Raw genomic sequence first — 14,661 nt, 5'->3', positions numbered from 1 at the left:
AAAAGAGCGCGAAATGAAATTGAGAGGAGCACCAATTTCTGCGTTCAAAAAAGAGCGAAAAGAGAAGTGCTTATTTTAACGCTCAAAAAAGAGCTAAAAGAAAGGAGCGCTGATTTTAACGCTCAAAAATCCGTGAGTGATCGGATATTAGGCTAGAGAGTGCGAGTGGTGAGTGAGCTGAGCGGCTCTTTGACGAAAATGCCCAACACTGGAATAAACAAGTCGCCAGCCGTAGTTCTGTTTTGATAAGACTGTCCTCTGAGGGATACACGCCCCCCAGAAATGAATGTGACGGGCGAAGGGAACGCTTTTTATATAGGCTTGTAAAAATAGTTCGTACGAAAATACCCCAGGAATGGTTAATAATTAGGTCAACATTGTAATTACGGGTATATATAGTTATTTTTTTAAACTCTCCGCGACTTCTACGCTTTAGGCCTCAGAATTAAAGGTTAGACGGTTACGCTAGACGATCTCGGGGGTCGTGTAGAAGCCATAGCGGCTCTTTCGTGTCGTTGGATAAATAAAAATACTGGGTAAAGGGTAAACGTTGTCGGGAAAGAAAACGCTATTTCCGAGCACCGCCCTCCAATGTCAACAGAGTCGGCCGGGTCCTTCGCGAGACGAACTTTCCAATTAACCATAGCAACCGCGACGAAAGTAAGTATTGGTTTCCCGGCTTGGTCAATCCGATTTTATTATAAATTGTAACCGTACATCTACTGGGACATTGAAATATTAAAGTACGGTCTTTTTACGAGATCCTAGACGGTCTAGTAAATCATTAAAGATCAATCTGATAAACCAAAGAACTCTTGGTTTCGAAAAATATATTTTAAAAGATATAAAATTATAACGAATATATAATATCACAGTATATAGTGACGTCGATACTATTCGTTACTTGGGAGGGCGAGGTGGGAGATGCGACAAAGGCAATCGCGAGATATTGATTAATCGACCGCTTGTTAACAATTTAAGAGTCGATAAAAATAGGCTTATTCGGATGAGCGAGCGGCGTTTAAAACGCGATAGAAGAAAAGGAAACGGCACCGTCTCTGCCCGTAATCCTTTATTAAAGCGAACGACAGACAAAACGAGACACTTTGTCGCATTGGAGCGCCCTTCGGACGATTCGCTCGGGGTGATTTTTAATTAAGGAAAGAGCCAGCTTACGGAGCGTCTACCCGGGACCCTACAAAGAGGGGGCCCAGGCCGAATGAAACTCAAAGTGGTCGCGAGGGGGGCCCTGCCCTACAGCCTCGCTCCCACATTCGGTTGAACGGAACTCGTAACTTATAACTAGATAAACCTCCTCGGGGAAGCGAAATAGAGAGTGGGAGGAACGGTAGAGGGGCCAAAGTTAAAGGGTTAAACAGTCCGTTGGCGATATTAAGCCCCCCTTCCCCTTTAGAGCAGTGGCGAGAGTCGGGCCGCGCGTCATATCCTCATTAGATACTCGCTAATTGGAACAAACCGAATAGAAGCAAAGGGGAGGTCGGAGGGCATGATCACTAAACAGCGAGCGCCACGGACTGTTGGCTACTAGAGGGAAACTGGAGAATGCCCGAACGAGAAGAGAATGAAAATAGCTACTCAAATTAGTGGCTAAAAGACCAACTGGGAGACGACGAAGGTGGTTCGTGGTGGTATTAGGTAGGAGTACAATTCCTATTTATACACTGGCTTTAGGTTACGATTCGCTCCGCTGACCATTTCATCCGAGTCCGTGCGGGACCAAATTATACAAGATGAAAAGAAGGGAGCGCGGGAAAAAAGTGCAAACTGTACCGCAACTTCAACCTTGGTCTAAACTTTAAGGTAAATTTGGTAAGGGCGGAACCCCACCCGGACATTCGAGCCACGGAAAATATACGTAAGATAATCTGGCTAATAATAGCTTCGGTGTTTACGGGGACTAGGAATTAATCCCGTAAAACCCTTTTCTTAAAAAAAAAAACACACATTTACACGTAGACAACACCTTCCATCAAGATTGAAATCCTCTTTCAAAGCGGCCCACGACAGCGAAAGGAAGATCCCTGAAGCAAACTAACGCGTAAGCGCCTATATTTTTGGAGACGATAATCCCTCTTGCTTGGCAGGAATTAAATTATGCCTGACTGGCTCCTAACTCGCGCGTTGGATCAAATTTATTCTTGACCCTATTTTCGGAATCTACCGCTAAGGGATTTTTAAGATGGACCATTACCGAAAGCTCCTATCAGACTTTTGGAAAAACGAGCGGCCTTTGACTAGAGACTCTGCTCTGGCGTAGTGGCACTCGGGGTTTAGCAAAAGACCTTCGCGCGCCCCGAAATAACGTAACGAGGGAAGAACTTACGAGTCACTCTCATCTGTCAGGCTCATCGTGGAGCGTTAAGGGATGATCCGAGGGGATTTTACCTTCCCACGAAGCATCCCCGGGTGACAGTTTGTACAAAATGTAGACCAGAAGATAAAATGGTAATGAGGAAATCGATAACGGAGAAAGCACGCTCGGGAAGTTCCGACGTCAGCCGCGAAGGGTCGCTATCGTCAGAAAATCGCGCTCACCCTCTTTTCTCGCCCTCGTCGGACCATTCTACATACGTAACATCCGGGACGCTATACTCCCTCATCTTTTCCCCGCCTCTTTGCTAATTCCATGACGATTATTACCCTTCTTTATGACAGCTCATTCTTTCTCGGGGCTTCGATGGCCACCCTAAATGGTAGCTCGGATAATAATGTTAGAGCGTAAACCATCGAGACGAGGCTTAACCCCGTACACGGCCAACTTAGATATACTCGCGTACTATGTGCGAGTACGCGAGTATATCTAAGTTGGCCGTGCCCCTTACGAAGCCATCATCGAACTGTCGATAACCCGTTGAAACTAGCGATCAAGTGATTTAGGCCTTAAAGGCTACGCTAGTCATACAGATCCTTTAACGTAACACGTCAACGAAGTTAAAGGCTTAAGCCACGTGGGACCCTTCTGGCAGCGAGGCTGCGTAACGGTTTTTTTTTTGGTTATGGTAATAATTTAAGGAAAGGCGAGGAATACCTATTGATTTTTCAAGACACTGTGCGCATTTGGACACCGTATTTGTTCCAAAGTCAGGCGAGCTGAAAAGTTTAAAAGATAATTTATGATGCTGAGAGTTTCAAACAGGCCTTCCATCCATAATCGATATAAAAGGACCGCATATGCGTTTGAAAAACCTGGCTGAAAATTGAGTAGCAACTCCTCTTTCGTACCTCCTGATAGTAGATCCAGCCAATCATACGCTCTATGTCAAACCACGGTGTGGCTCTTTAACGAAAAAATATTACGAATGGTCGTGTTTTAGAGATGGTCCCGTACCGATTCGTACGTCATTATCCGCGCAATTATTCATAAGACGAGCAATGACCGAGTGCCGCTTTCCATCTGGCCATTAATTAAATTTTCGATTTACTCGTACAAAGCGAGATGGACTAACCTAAAAGTTTCAATTTATTTTAAGTGTAAATTTTATTAGCGAATAATGTCGGATATGCGGAAAAATATTACCTCGCTACGGCCTAGAGCCGTAAACATTGATTGATGAAAATTTAAAAAGGGGTTGAAAACTGAGGCGTCGGAGGAATCAAAGGGGCTAGTTATAAATAGATGCCTTCGGAGCTATGGCAGCGGAGCTGAATCGATGTCCTTCACGGTTGGGACAAAGAGGAAAAATGTTTTTGCCTCATTAATTAAAGGGAGGAGGCCAGTCTCTGACAAAACCATCTGGCTCGTTACCCGAGGAGCTCGCACCCGCCGCCGATAAGAGAAAGAAGAGAGATGCCGATAACAAGAGATGACTTTTTGATACGTCCCGATGTTGCGTGCCCCCTTTTCACTCGGTTCTCTTTCGAGTTGTTCTCCATAATCTCCAATTTATACAGATCCAGAAAAGTTCCGATAAAGTGATAAATATGTCGACGAATTGAATGCAAAAGTAAAAGACCCCAAAAAGAAACGACGTTCAGTTCGACCATTTTACGAATTTACGTCTAAAATAAAGATTTTTTTGTATTTATTGAATTTGTATATTTCCGTAGAGAAACGTAGGCCTACTTTGCATAGTCAAAATAAAGCTTTCATTTTAATTAGGTACACCAAACTTTAGCGATTATTAATGCGCAATGTTTAAGCCTAATTGCTACGAACTCATTTAAAATTCAACGAATTAGTAGTGAAACTCTTCCACGTAGATACTTTCAAACATTAAATTTCGGTTCAAAATTTCGTCTCCGTAAAAAATCTTCGTTAGGTCTAATACATTATTTCGCGTCGACGCTTACCGTCTAGTGAAAACCAGCCTCAATTTTCTTAAAGACGAAACCGTTGAAAGTAATTTTTATTATTTTCTAAATGGGTCTTAGGGCAATCGGGCCATCGTAAAACTGATGAATATTGCATACTCACGGATCAAATTAGCATTTTTCTGGCAAGGAGAGATTAAATTTTGAGGAGCGAGGAGATCAACAAAACTAATATTTGAATAGAAAGGGGAAGGGTTGGGCCACCGCTCTGAGGTAATTACGCCAAAAGGCGAAATTTGGGAAAGCCCAAAGTACCCTAATTCAACCGAGAAGACTAAAACGTAGACGTTGTAGAAGGAGACTATAGCTTTTATTAAAAGTCATTCGTCAGCTACAAATGTTGGGGAGTATTTTCGTGAATTAGCTTCTTATTTTTCAGGCCAGTCGCCGTCGCCGACGAACCTCGATTCTATTTATAAACGAGCCTATTATTCAAAACGCTTTTATTTAAATAAGGTTTCTCGGCGGTGACCACGACTGTATACTTGGGCAATGATTTAGGGGATTCGAAAGCGTCAAGGATCACGTACCCGTTAAAATTGAACACCGCTCCGATTATACGGGGACTCCGACCAATGTATCGCGTACCGGAGAAGTTACGAAAGTTGAGGCCCAAAACTCCAATTATAAATCACACGTAATGAACGTTGGTCAAACCAGGCATTACCGAAAGACCTTGAAACTAACAGTAGACGAAATATTTCGTAAAAATGCTGTCTCATTATTATTAAATACGTTCTATAAATCAACATTCTACTATTTTCTCGTATACAGATATACATGTCTAAATATATCCCTTTAATAGTTAAAGTTTTATCTGTACGAACGTCAAGAAATTAATAGATTACCGTATTTAGCTTCAATACGGCTTAATTTTAGCTTCACCTTCGCGCGGAATCGCGGTTAGATAGCGAAATTACAAACTCACGGATCTTACAAAGACGCATTATCTTTTAGTATTGGAAAAAATGTGCTAGAATTCCCACATTACCATCGCAGATGGACCCAAAAATTAGTATAAAACGGACAGTGTCGAGCTACAATTTTCAGTGTTTCATTCGCTCTCCCTGGTAAGTATACGGGAAATCGAAATGTCTTCTAAGGACTATTTATCTAACCGGCTAAATGTTTCTTAATTAACAGCCAAGATGAAGTTAGTGTTTGCCCTAGCGCTTCTCATTGCTTCAGTTACCGTTTTCGGTGCCACCGCTCAGCGATCACCCATCGAAAATGAATTAGAAGAACTTGACCTTTTACTTAACCTCGACGCCGGGTATATACCATTCACCTTTTAAAGTCTTAGAAAGCTTTTGTCTTTTTTAGAGGACCTTCAAATTAACTCAAATTTCACGTATGTTCTTTTCAGAGATTACGCTTTGGATGGACTCGTGTCCACGATCCGCGCAGCCCTTCAACGTGTGCTCGACCGTGTTAAGACCAAACTGGGAGAGCACAAAGAGCTTTTTGAGCAATTCCGCGCTAAAGTAATTATCACTCCTATAACTGTAGAATAAAGACAGGCGTAACGTCTGTGGAAGGCAGGACCGATACGAAACGGAGAGCCAGTGGGCACCTAGCCTAAAGCCACGCACTCACTGCTCTTCGTAACGCCTCCATTCCTACCTTTCACGAGCCTTTGCTTCGTAACGGAGACAATGCCTTGTGGAAGGCAGGACCGATACGAAACGGAGAGCCAGTGGGCGCCTAGCCTAAAGGATTAGACTACTGTAGTTTAACGGGTATATATTTGATTAAAACCCAGATTGAAGAAGTCCAGCAGAAGATCCGCGACTTAGTCAAGCAAGGAGGCGCTCATCTAGCCCAACTTGTCGGTCAAATCCGCGAGAAACTTCAAGCTCTCATCAAGGGTCTCTTCGACAAGATCAAGGACAGTAAGTAACCCAGAATTTCCTTTAAATTATTTCATTGAGTCTCGACTCTTGATGATTTAACCTAAACCTATTTCAGATGCCGAATTCTACGAAGCCGAACAGTAAGTACATTTATTGTTTGTTATTTAAATGGATGTAGTACTAAAGGGTAATTTTTCTAAATCAGAGAGGAGAAATCCATTTTGCAACGCATCGTCGAACGCGTTAAGGAACTCGTACAAAAAGGTTTGGACAGGCTCAAGGAGCGCGTCGCCAAGTTCAAGGATGTCGCCGAACAGTTCAAGGACAAATTCGCCGAAGTTCAGGAAAAACTGAAGGAAGTCGGAAAAGATTTCTCCATCAAGGCCCTCGACAAAATCCAGGAACTCCGTGAAAAACTGCGTGACCTCATCCGTGAAGTGACCCAAAAGATCTCCGATTGTACGTGTTAACGCTGAATCTCTTCTTGGCCATTTCTTAACGGACAACTAAAAAACATTTAATTTTGCTCATTTTAGCTCTTAAGGAATCCCAATACGTTGCCTACGGAGTCGAAGAGCTCCCCGCTCTCCTCCCCAGAATCAAGGCTTACGTCTTTAGCGATGAAGGATTCAAGACCCTCAGGAACTTCGCCAAAACTGTCCAAAGCAGCAACCCAGTACGTTTCAGAGCGAACAGAGCAGTCCATTAAATAAACTTCCAAGTCTCAATTAACATTTAACGAACCATTCTTAAAACAGATCGTCAACTTCGTCAAATTGTTCGTCAACAGCCAAAGCGATGAATACTTGAAGATCGTTCTTGCTGAACTTTTCGGTAACGTTTACTCCGCTCAATATGATTTGCCCGTAGACACCATCAAAAGAGTCCGTGATATCGTAAGTAACAAATATTCGTAATTGGTTCTTCAAGGATGATATTCGATGATCTCCATTTTCCAGCTTGTCACCGACGAAGGCATCGCAGCCATCAGGAAATTCGGCAAGGAACTTCAATCCGAACACCAAGTAAGATACCACCCTTAACGATATAAAGGTAGTAACGCGTAACAATGATTTATATGGCCAACTTTCAAATGTTAAGATCGTCACCCAAGTTGCCGGTCTCTTGAGCTCCATCCCTGACAGTGAACTTAAGAACGTCATCAATGAACTCTTCAACGGTTTGCTCGCTGGTCAATGTAAGTATTTTTTAGACGTATAATCAATTCACTTTAATAAAACATATATTAACGATAAAACGCGATAGACGAAACCCTCGACCAAGACATTGCCGAATACTACGAGTACGTTGGCAGTTATGAACTAGTCTTTAGCTTCCTTATATTGTTATTAACCATGGTAATCTGTAATTTTTAGAGGTGAATCCCTTTTGGAAATCATCGGACAACGTCTCCGTGAACTCGCCCAGAAAGCTTTGGAAGCTTTGAAGAAACGTATCGCTCAAGCCAAGGAAGTCTCTGAATTGGTTAAGGAAAAATTGCAAGTTCTCCAAGAACAAATCGCTCAACTGGGCAAGGAAGCCGGAGCCAAGGCCGTTCGCCTTTTCCAACAAATCCGCCTAAACATCATCGAAATCCTCAAGGGTATCCAAACCAAGATCAGCGGTAAAATAAGGCTTAGCTCATTTATCAAAACCATACGCCAAATTTAACACTTTAATTTTTAACACTGTAGAAACCTCTCTGTACGAAGGCGAAGAAGAGTAAGTATACGATTTATTTAACACAAAAGCAGTGAATGAGTTTCCAATGTTTTTAACGGTAATTGGTGGCCACTTTTAGAGAAGGATCTTTGATCTCCCGTATCGCCAAGCGCGTCGCCGACCTCGCCCAACGTGCCTTGAACAAGCTGAGGGAAAAACTTGCTCCCCACAAGGAATTCTTCGAGCAACTCAGAACTAAGGTGAGTCTCTACCCTAAGCGAGGACGACCCGAATAAAATGCGAGTATCAATCAATTTCCATTTCACCTTCTACTACGTAGATCTCTGAAGTCCAAGCTAAGATCGCCGAATTGGGTAAAACCGTTGGTGCCAAGGCCCTCGAAGTTGCCAAGTCTCTTCGACAAAAGCTCCGTGACCTCGCCAAGCAAATCAGAGATAAACTCGCTGGAGTCACCTACGCCGCTGAAGAAGAAGAAGAGTAAATTATTAATTAAACTTTGGAACACATGTTTTCCAGCGTTACATCTTCATTTCTTGGTTTCCAGCAAACAACCCCTTTTGACCAAAATCGCTCAACGCATCCGCGCCATCGTCGAAAGGATCTTGGTTATCGCCAAGGGAAAATTGGCCGAAAGCAAGGAACTGTTTGGAGAATTCAAAGAAAAGGTAGCTCATTTTAACTCAATAATGATTTTATTTGGGCACGAAGCCTCGATATAAGCTTGAATTTTTGGAACTCTAGCTCGATGAAGTTACCGCTGAATTGGCCGAACTAGGCAAGAAGACCGGACAGAAGGCTTTGGATGCCGCCCGCGCTCTCCGCGAAAAGGTCCGCGAACTTAACAAGGCCATCGTTCAACGCATCAAGGACAAGATCTGTAAGCGAAGAAACCCGAAAATCCAAATTTCAACGAAAAGTAATACTTTATTTGTCATTTAGCCGGAGCTCTGTATTCCGCTGAAGATGAAGAAGAAGACCAAAGCATCGGTGAACTGTAAGTTTATAGAGAAATGTATCCTAGATTAACTAGATAATTAATATCCGGTTCGTGTGGCAGCATTAAACAGAAAATCCGTCAAATCGTTGAAAGGATCCGCGTCGTCGTTCAACAAGTCTTGGACACCCTCAAGGAAAAATTGGGACAAAGCAAAGAACTCTTCGCGCAATTCAAAGACCGAGTAATGCCTCGTAACATATCCAAACAAATCAATTAAACAGTTGGTGTGGTCTAATTAAAAAAACGATCTCCAGGTTGATGAAATCGTTACCGGCCTCAAGGATCTCACCAAAAAGGGAGCCCAAGAAGCCCTTCAAGCCGTCGCTGAACTCCGCCGCAAGGTTTTAGAACTGGCCCGTGACATTAAGAAGTCCATCACTGGAGGTAATGTTGCCGCGATTATACATTTTTCAACCAGACTAAAACTGGTGATAGCTAATTGCTACATGCGCTATTGCAGAGGTATCTTTTTACGAAGCCGAAGAAGAAGAAGAAGTGTAAGTATATCCGACTCAACACTACAGTGTTACGATTTATCTAACACGATAATTTCCATTGCAGCGAACAAGGATTGGTTCAACGTCTTGTTCAACGCGTTCGAGCCCTAGTCCAACGTGTCCTCCAAAAGGTTAAGGAAACCCTCGCTAACCGCGAACAAATCGCCGAACAGGTCAAGGACAAGGTAAAAACATCGATACACCAGTACCAACAACAAAACCAAGTAAAATTTACAACGGGATTTATTTGTCCCGCAGATCGCCGAAATCACCCAGAAATTGGCTGAACTTGCCAAGGAAAAGGGAGCTAAGGCTATTAAGGCCGTCCAAGCTCTCCGCCAAAAACTCCGCGACCTCGTCAAGAACATCCGCGAAAAGATTGCCGGACAAGGATACTACGCTGGTGAAGACTCTGAAGACGATGAAGAAATTGATGAAACGTATGTTGATTTTTCTCACCTCAACTTAATCTTGATTCCTGAAGACTAATTATCCATTGAAACAGTAAGCCATCTTTGATCAAGCGTCTCGTTGACCGCATTCGTCGTATTGTTGAACGCTCCGTCGAAAGAATCCAAGAACGTTTGGCTGCCCAAAAGGACCTCCTCGCTGAATTTAAGGACAAGGTTAGTTACTCATTGTATTAAGTAGTTTGGCCCTGATGGTTAAAGATCACTTACGCATTTCGTCAGATCGATGAAGTTAACCAAGGACTCGCTGAACTCGCCAAGCAATCTGGAAGGAAAGCTTTGGAATCTGCCCGTACCCTTCGCAAGAAGGTCGAGGCATTGACCAAGGCCGTCATCGCCCGCATCACCGGAAGTAATTAAGCCACGTTCCTTATAAATTAGATAGAAATCAACCCTTTTTAATAATAATAATAATAATTTAACGAAATTTTCATTTCCAGAGGATGCTTTGTATTCCGCCGAAGATGAAAAAGAAGATCAAAGCATTGGACAACTGTAAGTTTAATTCTGCACGTTTCAAGACGTTTTGGTTAGATAAACAAAGTTTAAATGGATCAATTTAATTGGCTAGCATTGAGAAGAAACTGCGTGAATTTGCCGAAAGGATCCGTGTCGTCGTTCAACGCGTCTTGGAAACCCTCAAGGAGAAATTGGGAGAAAGCAAGGAACTCCTCGCTAAATTCGGAGACCGCGTAAGGACCAATTTTTTACATGTAAACCGTAACATTAACCAAAAAACTCTCATCACTTTGGCAGCTTCAAGCCATCAAGACTGGACTCGCCGAACTGACCAAGAAGAGCGCCAAAGAAGCCCTTCAAGCTCTCGCCGAACTCCGCCGCAAGGTTATGGATCTCGCTCGCGATATCAAAGAGTCCATCAAAGGAGGTAAGCTTATTACAAATCAACGCCATGATTCCGACATTTAAAAATTAGGTTTTAAATATATTACCAATTTCACTTTTGCAGAGGCCACCTACGAATCCGAAGAGGTAGTAGAAGAAGTGTAAGTATTTTACATCGATTCGATAAAGCGTTAGCTTTATGACTTCTAAGCTATAACACGACAAATATATCACATACACAGCCCACAATCATTGGTTCAACGTATTATCCAACGCGTCCGCGCCCTCGTCCAACGCGTTCTCCAAAAGGTCAAGGAAACCCTGGCCAACAAAGACCAAATCGCCGCCCAATTCAAGGAAAAGGTAAAATATCAGTTTCGCGCGCTGAATAGCGTTACTAGTCACGTGTATTTACACTTGGAATCGCGTTGCCGCAGATCGCCGAAATCACCCAGAAATTGGCCGATCTCGCCAAGGAAAAGGGAGCCAAGGCTCTTCAGGCCATCCAAGCCCTCCGCCAGAAACTCCGCGACCTCGTCAAGAACATCCGTGAAAAGATCGCTCCATCTGGATACTCCACCTACGCCCTCCGAGAGGACCTCATCGCCATCAGAGACATCGTAAGATATATTTATCCAGCTTCATTTCGTGAGACGAATTTAACAACAGCGACATGTATCCCTATAGGTTACCAACCCAGAAGGACTCCAAAGGTTGAAGGCTTACCTTGACAACTTGCAATCCTCCCACCCAGTAAGTCATCGTAGATCAGTTTAGAGCGCGAAAGTAGCAATTTTTCAATCTCTGCTAAAATTATTTCCTCCTCAGACCGTCGCCTTGGTCCGCGCCTACGTTCAATCCAGCAGCGACGATGCTTTGCTCGATATCCTCAAGGAATTCTTCAGCGGATTCGATGGAATTATCCTCCAAGATTACCGTATGTTGGAAAACATTAACGCCTAATTGCGAATTTGCCACACCAATATTTAATTTTGTTCTTTATCAACTAATAGCCATCACCGACCTTGCCCAACTTTTCAGCAACGTTCGCAAAGAGGTAAGAGACGTCCTACATTCGTAAATAATATCTCAGCAGTCCAGCACAATAATAGTAACATTCAATTTCGAATAGATCCTTACCGACGCTGGAATCCAAAAGCTGAAGGAATACGCCAGGAACATCGAAACTAGTCACCCAGTAAGTGTCCTATTCTGAACCTAAAATCGCATCATCACTTAATTAATCATTTCAATGAATTATCCCAGGTGGTTTCTAGGATCAAAACCGCCCTCGAGACCCGTCCCGACGCCGCCATCCAGGCCTTCCTCGGAGAACTGTTCTCTGGACTCGGTGAGTATTCACGCCCCAGTACGATTCACGCGAAAACAAAGTCAAAATTTTATTGTTAATGTCAATCTATTATTTATCTCTTTACGGCGCAGGCTATTAAACGTATTTCAACTTGTATCGAATACTAACGTTGTAATAAAATGATGATTCATGTTTAAAAATGTTTTTGTTTTGTAATTTAAATCTATAAGCTTATCCAAGAAACACTAAAAATATATCGAAATTCGCGAAATATTTAAAACACTAGTTCACTGTCTTTGCCAATTTGACCGCCAAATAAGAAAAAACAAAAATTAACCGTCATGGCCTCCTAAAGGTTGACCAATATTAATTTAGTGCACTACTCCTCTAATGTTTATTTCACTTCTAACAGCGCGAATAAAAGACCTAGTTAAAATAATTCTGCAAAAAGCAGCGAAAACCCCTAGTAAGTCCCACTCAAAACATATCGCGGGCAAGGATATAGGAACGTTTGAAAAGTAGGAAGGGACAAGGGAACTCAAGCCTTCGGTACGGGGAGGGCGAGCCATAGAACTGGAAATATTTTGTTTTTAAAGTATAAAACACTCCAGATTTAATAATTATTTTTGAGTTTTGGGAAAATTTTACGTGCCATGTGATAATTTACACGGAAATAGGGTCTAGTTCAAAAACTTTCAAGTGTCATTTTAAACCAAGGGGCTAGCCACTTCTGTAAATTCTGTACACCGAGTACAGAGAGTACAGCCTTTGGTAGTACGGAGTACAGGGCACTCTTTTTAGTACAGTCAAAGCTACAGGCTTGTGCACCGATTACGCGTATAGTCAGGGCCGTGCTTAGGGGGAGGCGAGCAGGGCGGTCGCCCTGGGCTGCTAAAATTTTACCATAGGGATGTATATACCGGAGGGCCGCTACACTCAGGTTCGCCCATGCATTTCGCCCAGGGCCGAGAGACCTCTAAGTACGGCCCTGCGTATAGTGATCAACAAAAGCAATAATTATTCAAAACTAAAAACTTAACGGAAATTACGGGAAGTGTTCACTTTTCTTTAGGGTTACCTTTTCTTCACTAAACATTTTATATCTGTTATTCGTTGTTGTGGGATGTAGTTCGGGTTAAAATTAAAATTAAAATGAACTCTCATTGGGAGAGCTTATTTTGGAGAATGCTCTAACATCTAACTGAAAAAGCGATGGAGTTTTTTTTTTATAGTCTACGGACCGACTAAAAGTTTCCGCGAACGAACTGATTTTAGGGAATAAAACTCTGCGTGCAGTTTACTTTAAACTTAACAATTTATTTACAACAATTTCCTTAACATAAGGGCTCCCACCAAAATCTTTAAAAAAATAGGGAAAATAGGGACTTTTTGCAATAAAAATTGGGTGAAATAGGGACCAAATGTTTCAAAATAGGTACCAAATAGGGAAGAATGTAAAACAAAAAATTATCTTTCTTTGAACTAAATTCCAAAACTTGAAATTTATATTTTCTTGAATTTTACAACCTAACAGGGAGGTTCCGTTGGTCATACATAGAGCTCGGGGAAACGGATAAATTAACCGCCATAATTTCAATTAATCATAAAAAATTCGATTAACTGTTTATTTCTGGATACTATTTTCGACTATTAAAGAAATAGAAATAAGTTTTTATTCGGGTAATTTTCGGATATGGATATAAAAAAAAATTAACAGAAAATTTCTTATCCGAACGCCGAGCCCTAGTCATACAATTTAATAATGTTACCAAGCTTGTGGCGCTACCTTATGTACTGTGTTCGAACTATTTTATTGTTAATCCTCAGATTTGACTATTTTGTAAACAGTCCTTGAGCCGATAGTATAAAAATATTTTAAGCCTATGATGGTTGATCTTTTTGGGTGGTGGCGCCATCTAGTGGTCAGACCTGGACAACTTTTATAGAGCTTGTCACTACTTTCCGATCAGAGTATTTTTATATTTTAGAAATTTTATAGTCACATAATGGATTTAACATTTTTATTTTTACTTATTTTAAAAACATTTAGCATTTTTAAACCTAAAAAAGACCTAATTTTTTATACACACATTTTAAATTAAAGAAGGATAAATCTTGGATAGTCTTACATTTTTATTTATTAATATGCCTAAACAATTAGTCATTTTTAAAAAAAATATTCAACATTTATAACCGAAAAAAATCATTTTATTGTACTTTAGGCAGTTACACACTCTCCGAGCGAGAAAAAAACCCGAATAATGTCCAGGTCTACGTAGACACTAGGAGTGCTGCCGTTGCGGCGAACGATTCGACGTTCCTATCTATATAGCGTAGCTTTATTAGTCTATGGGCACTATGACGATAAGCGCTCATCAAGCGAACATCAAGTAAAAACCAATTTTTCCCAGATTTGCGTTACTAAACGTGTCTATGGACTTTTATGTATTTTAGGGACCTGGTGCGACCTGGTGGGAGCCCTGTAGTATATAAACTTTGCTCATTTGGAGCTGAACTAAAAGTCACTTTCTTAGCCGACTAAAATTTGGTTTTTAAGGATACCCCTCGATGATCGAAAAGAACCCCTTTCCTCCACGCGTCACGATGGTCCAGAAACAAGCCAAAAGAAAATTGTACAAAACCACTCGCGACATACCCATAAATACAATATTAC

The 14,661-nt window shown here is 41.8% G+C and overlaps 1 protein-coding gene across 1 annotated transcript; it reads left to right on the top strand.

The window, feature by feature from the left end:
• Window positions 1-5,377: 5,377 nt before the first annotated feature.
• LOC149932881 (uncharacterized) lies at window positions 5,378-12,187 on the top strand. The gene is made up of 37 exons (XM_090156864.1): window positions 5,378-5,402; window positions 5,476-5,605; window positions 5,699-5,816; window positions 6,095-6,224; window positions 6,301-6,325; window positions 6,391-6,644; window positions 6,722-6,861; window positions 6,944-7,081; window positions 7,145-7,210; window positions 7,287-7,383; window positions 7,452-7,488; window positions 7,562-7,809; window positions 7,880-7,907; window positions 7,987-8,107; window positions 8,188-8,345; window positions 8,413-8,533; window positions 8,610-8,745; window positions 8,808-8,862; window positions 8,926-9,046; window positions 9,120-9,249; window positions 9,326-9,362; window positions 9,427-9,547; window positions 9,621-9,802; window positions 9,868-9,988; window positions 10,055-10,184; window positions 10,273-10,327; window positions 10,404-10,524; window positions 10,589-10,718; window positions 10,800-10,836; window positions 10,918-11,038; window positions 11,113-11,295; window positions 11,363-11,428; window positions 11,504-11,612; window positions 11,689-11,732; window positions 11,808-11,873; window positions 11,942-12,026; window positions 12,119-12,187. The coding sequence occupies exons 2-37, from the start codon at window positions 5,481-5,483 to the stop codon at window positions 12,124-12,126; spliced, it is 3,864 nt and encodes a 1,287-aa protein (XP_090012990.1). The 5' UTR covers window positions 5,378-5,402; window positions 5,476-5,480; the 3' UTR covers window positions 12,127-12,187.
• The last annotated feature ends 2,474 nt before the right edge of the window (window positions 12,188-14,661 follow it).

Source organism: Leiobunum rupestre, chromosome 8 (genome assembly GCF_980474605.1).
Source record: "Leiobunum rupestre chromosome 8, qqLeiRupe1.1.hap1, whole genome shotgun sequence".
NCBI classification, from domain to species: Eukaryota; Metazoa; Arthropoda; class Arachnida; order Opiliones; family Sclerosomatidae; genus Leiobunum; species Leiobunum rupestre.
The sequence above is the reverse complement of the archived record's forward strand: the minus strand, read 5'-3'. Positions and strand labels throughout refer to the sequence as shown.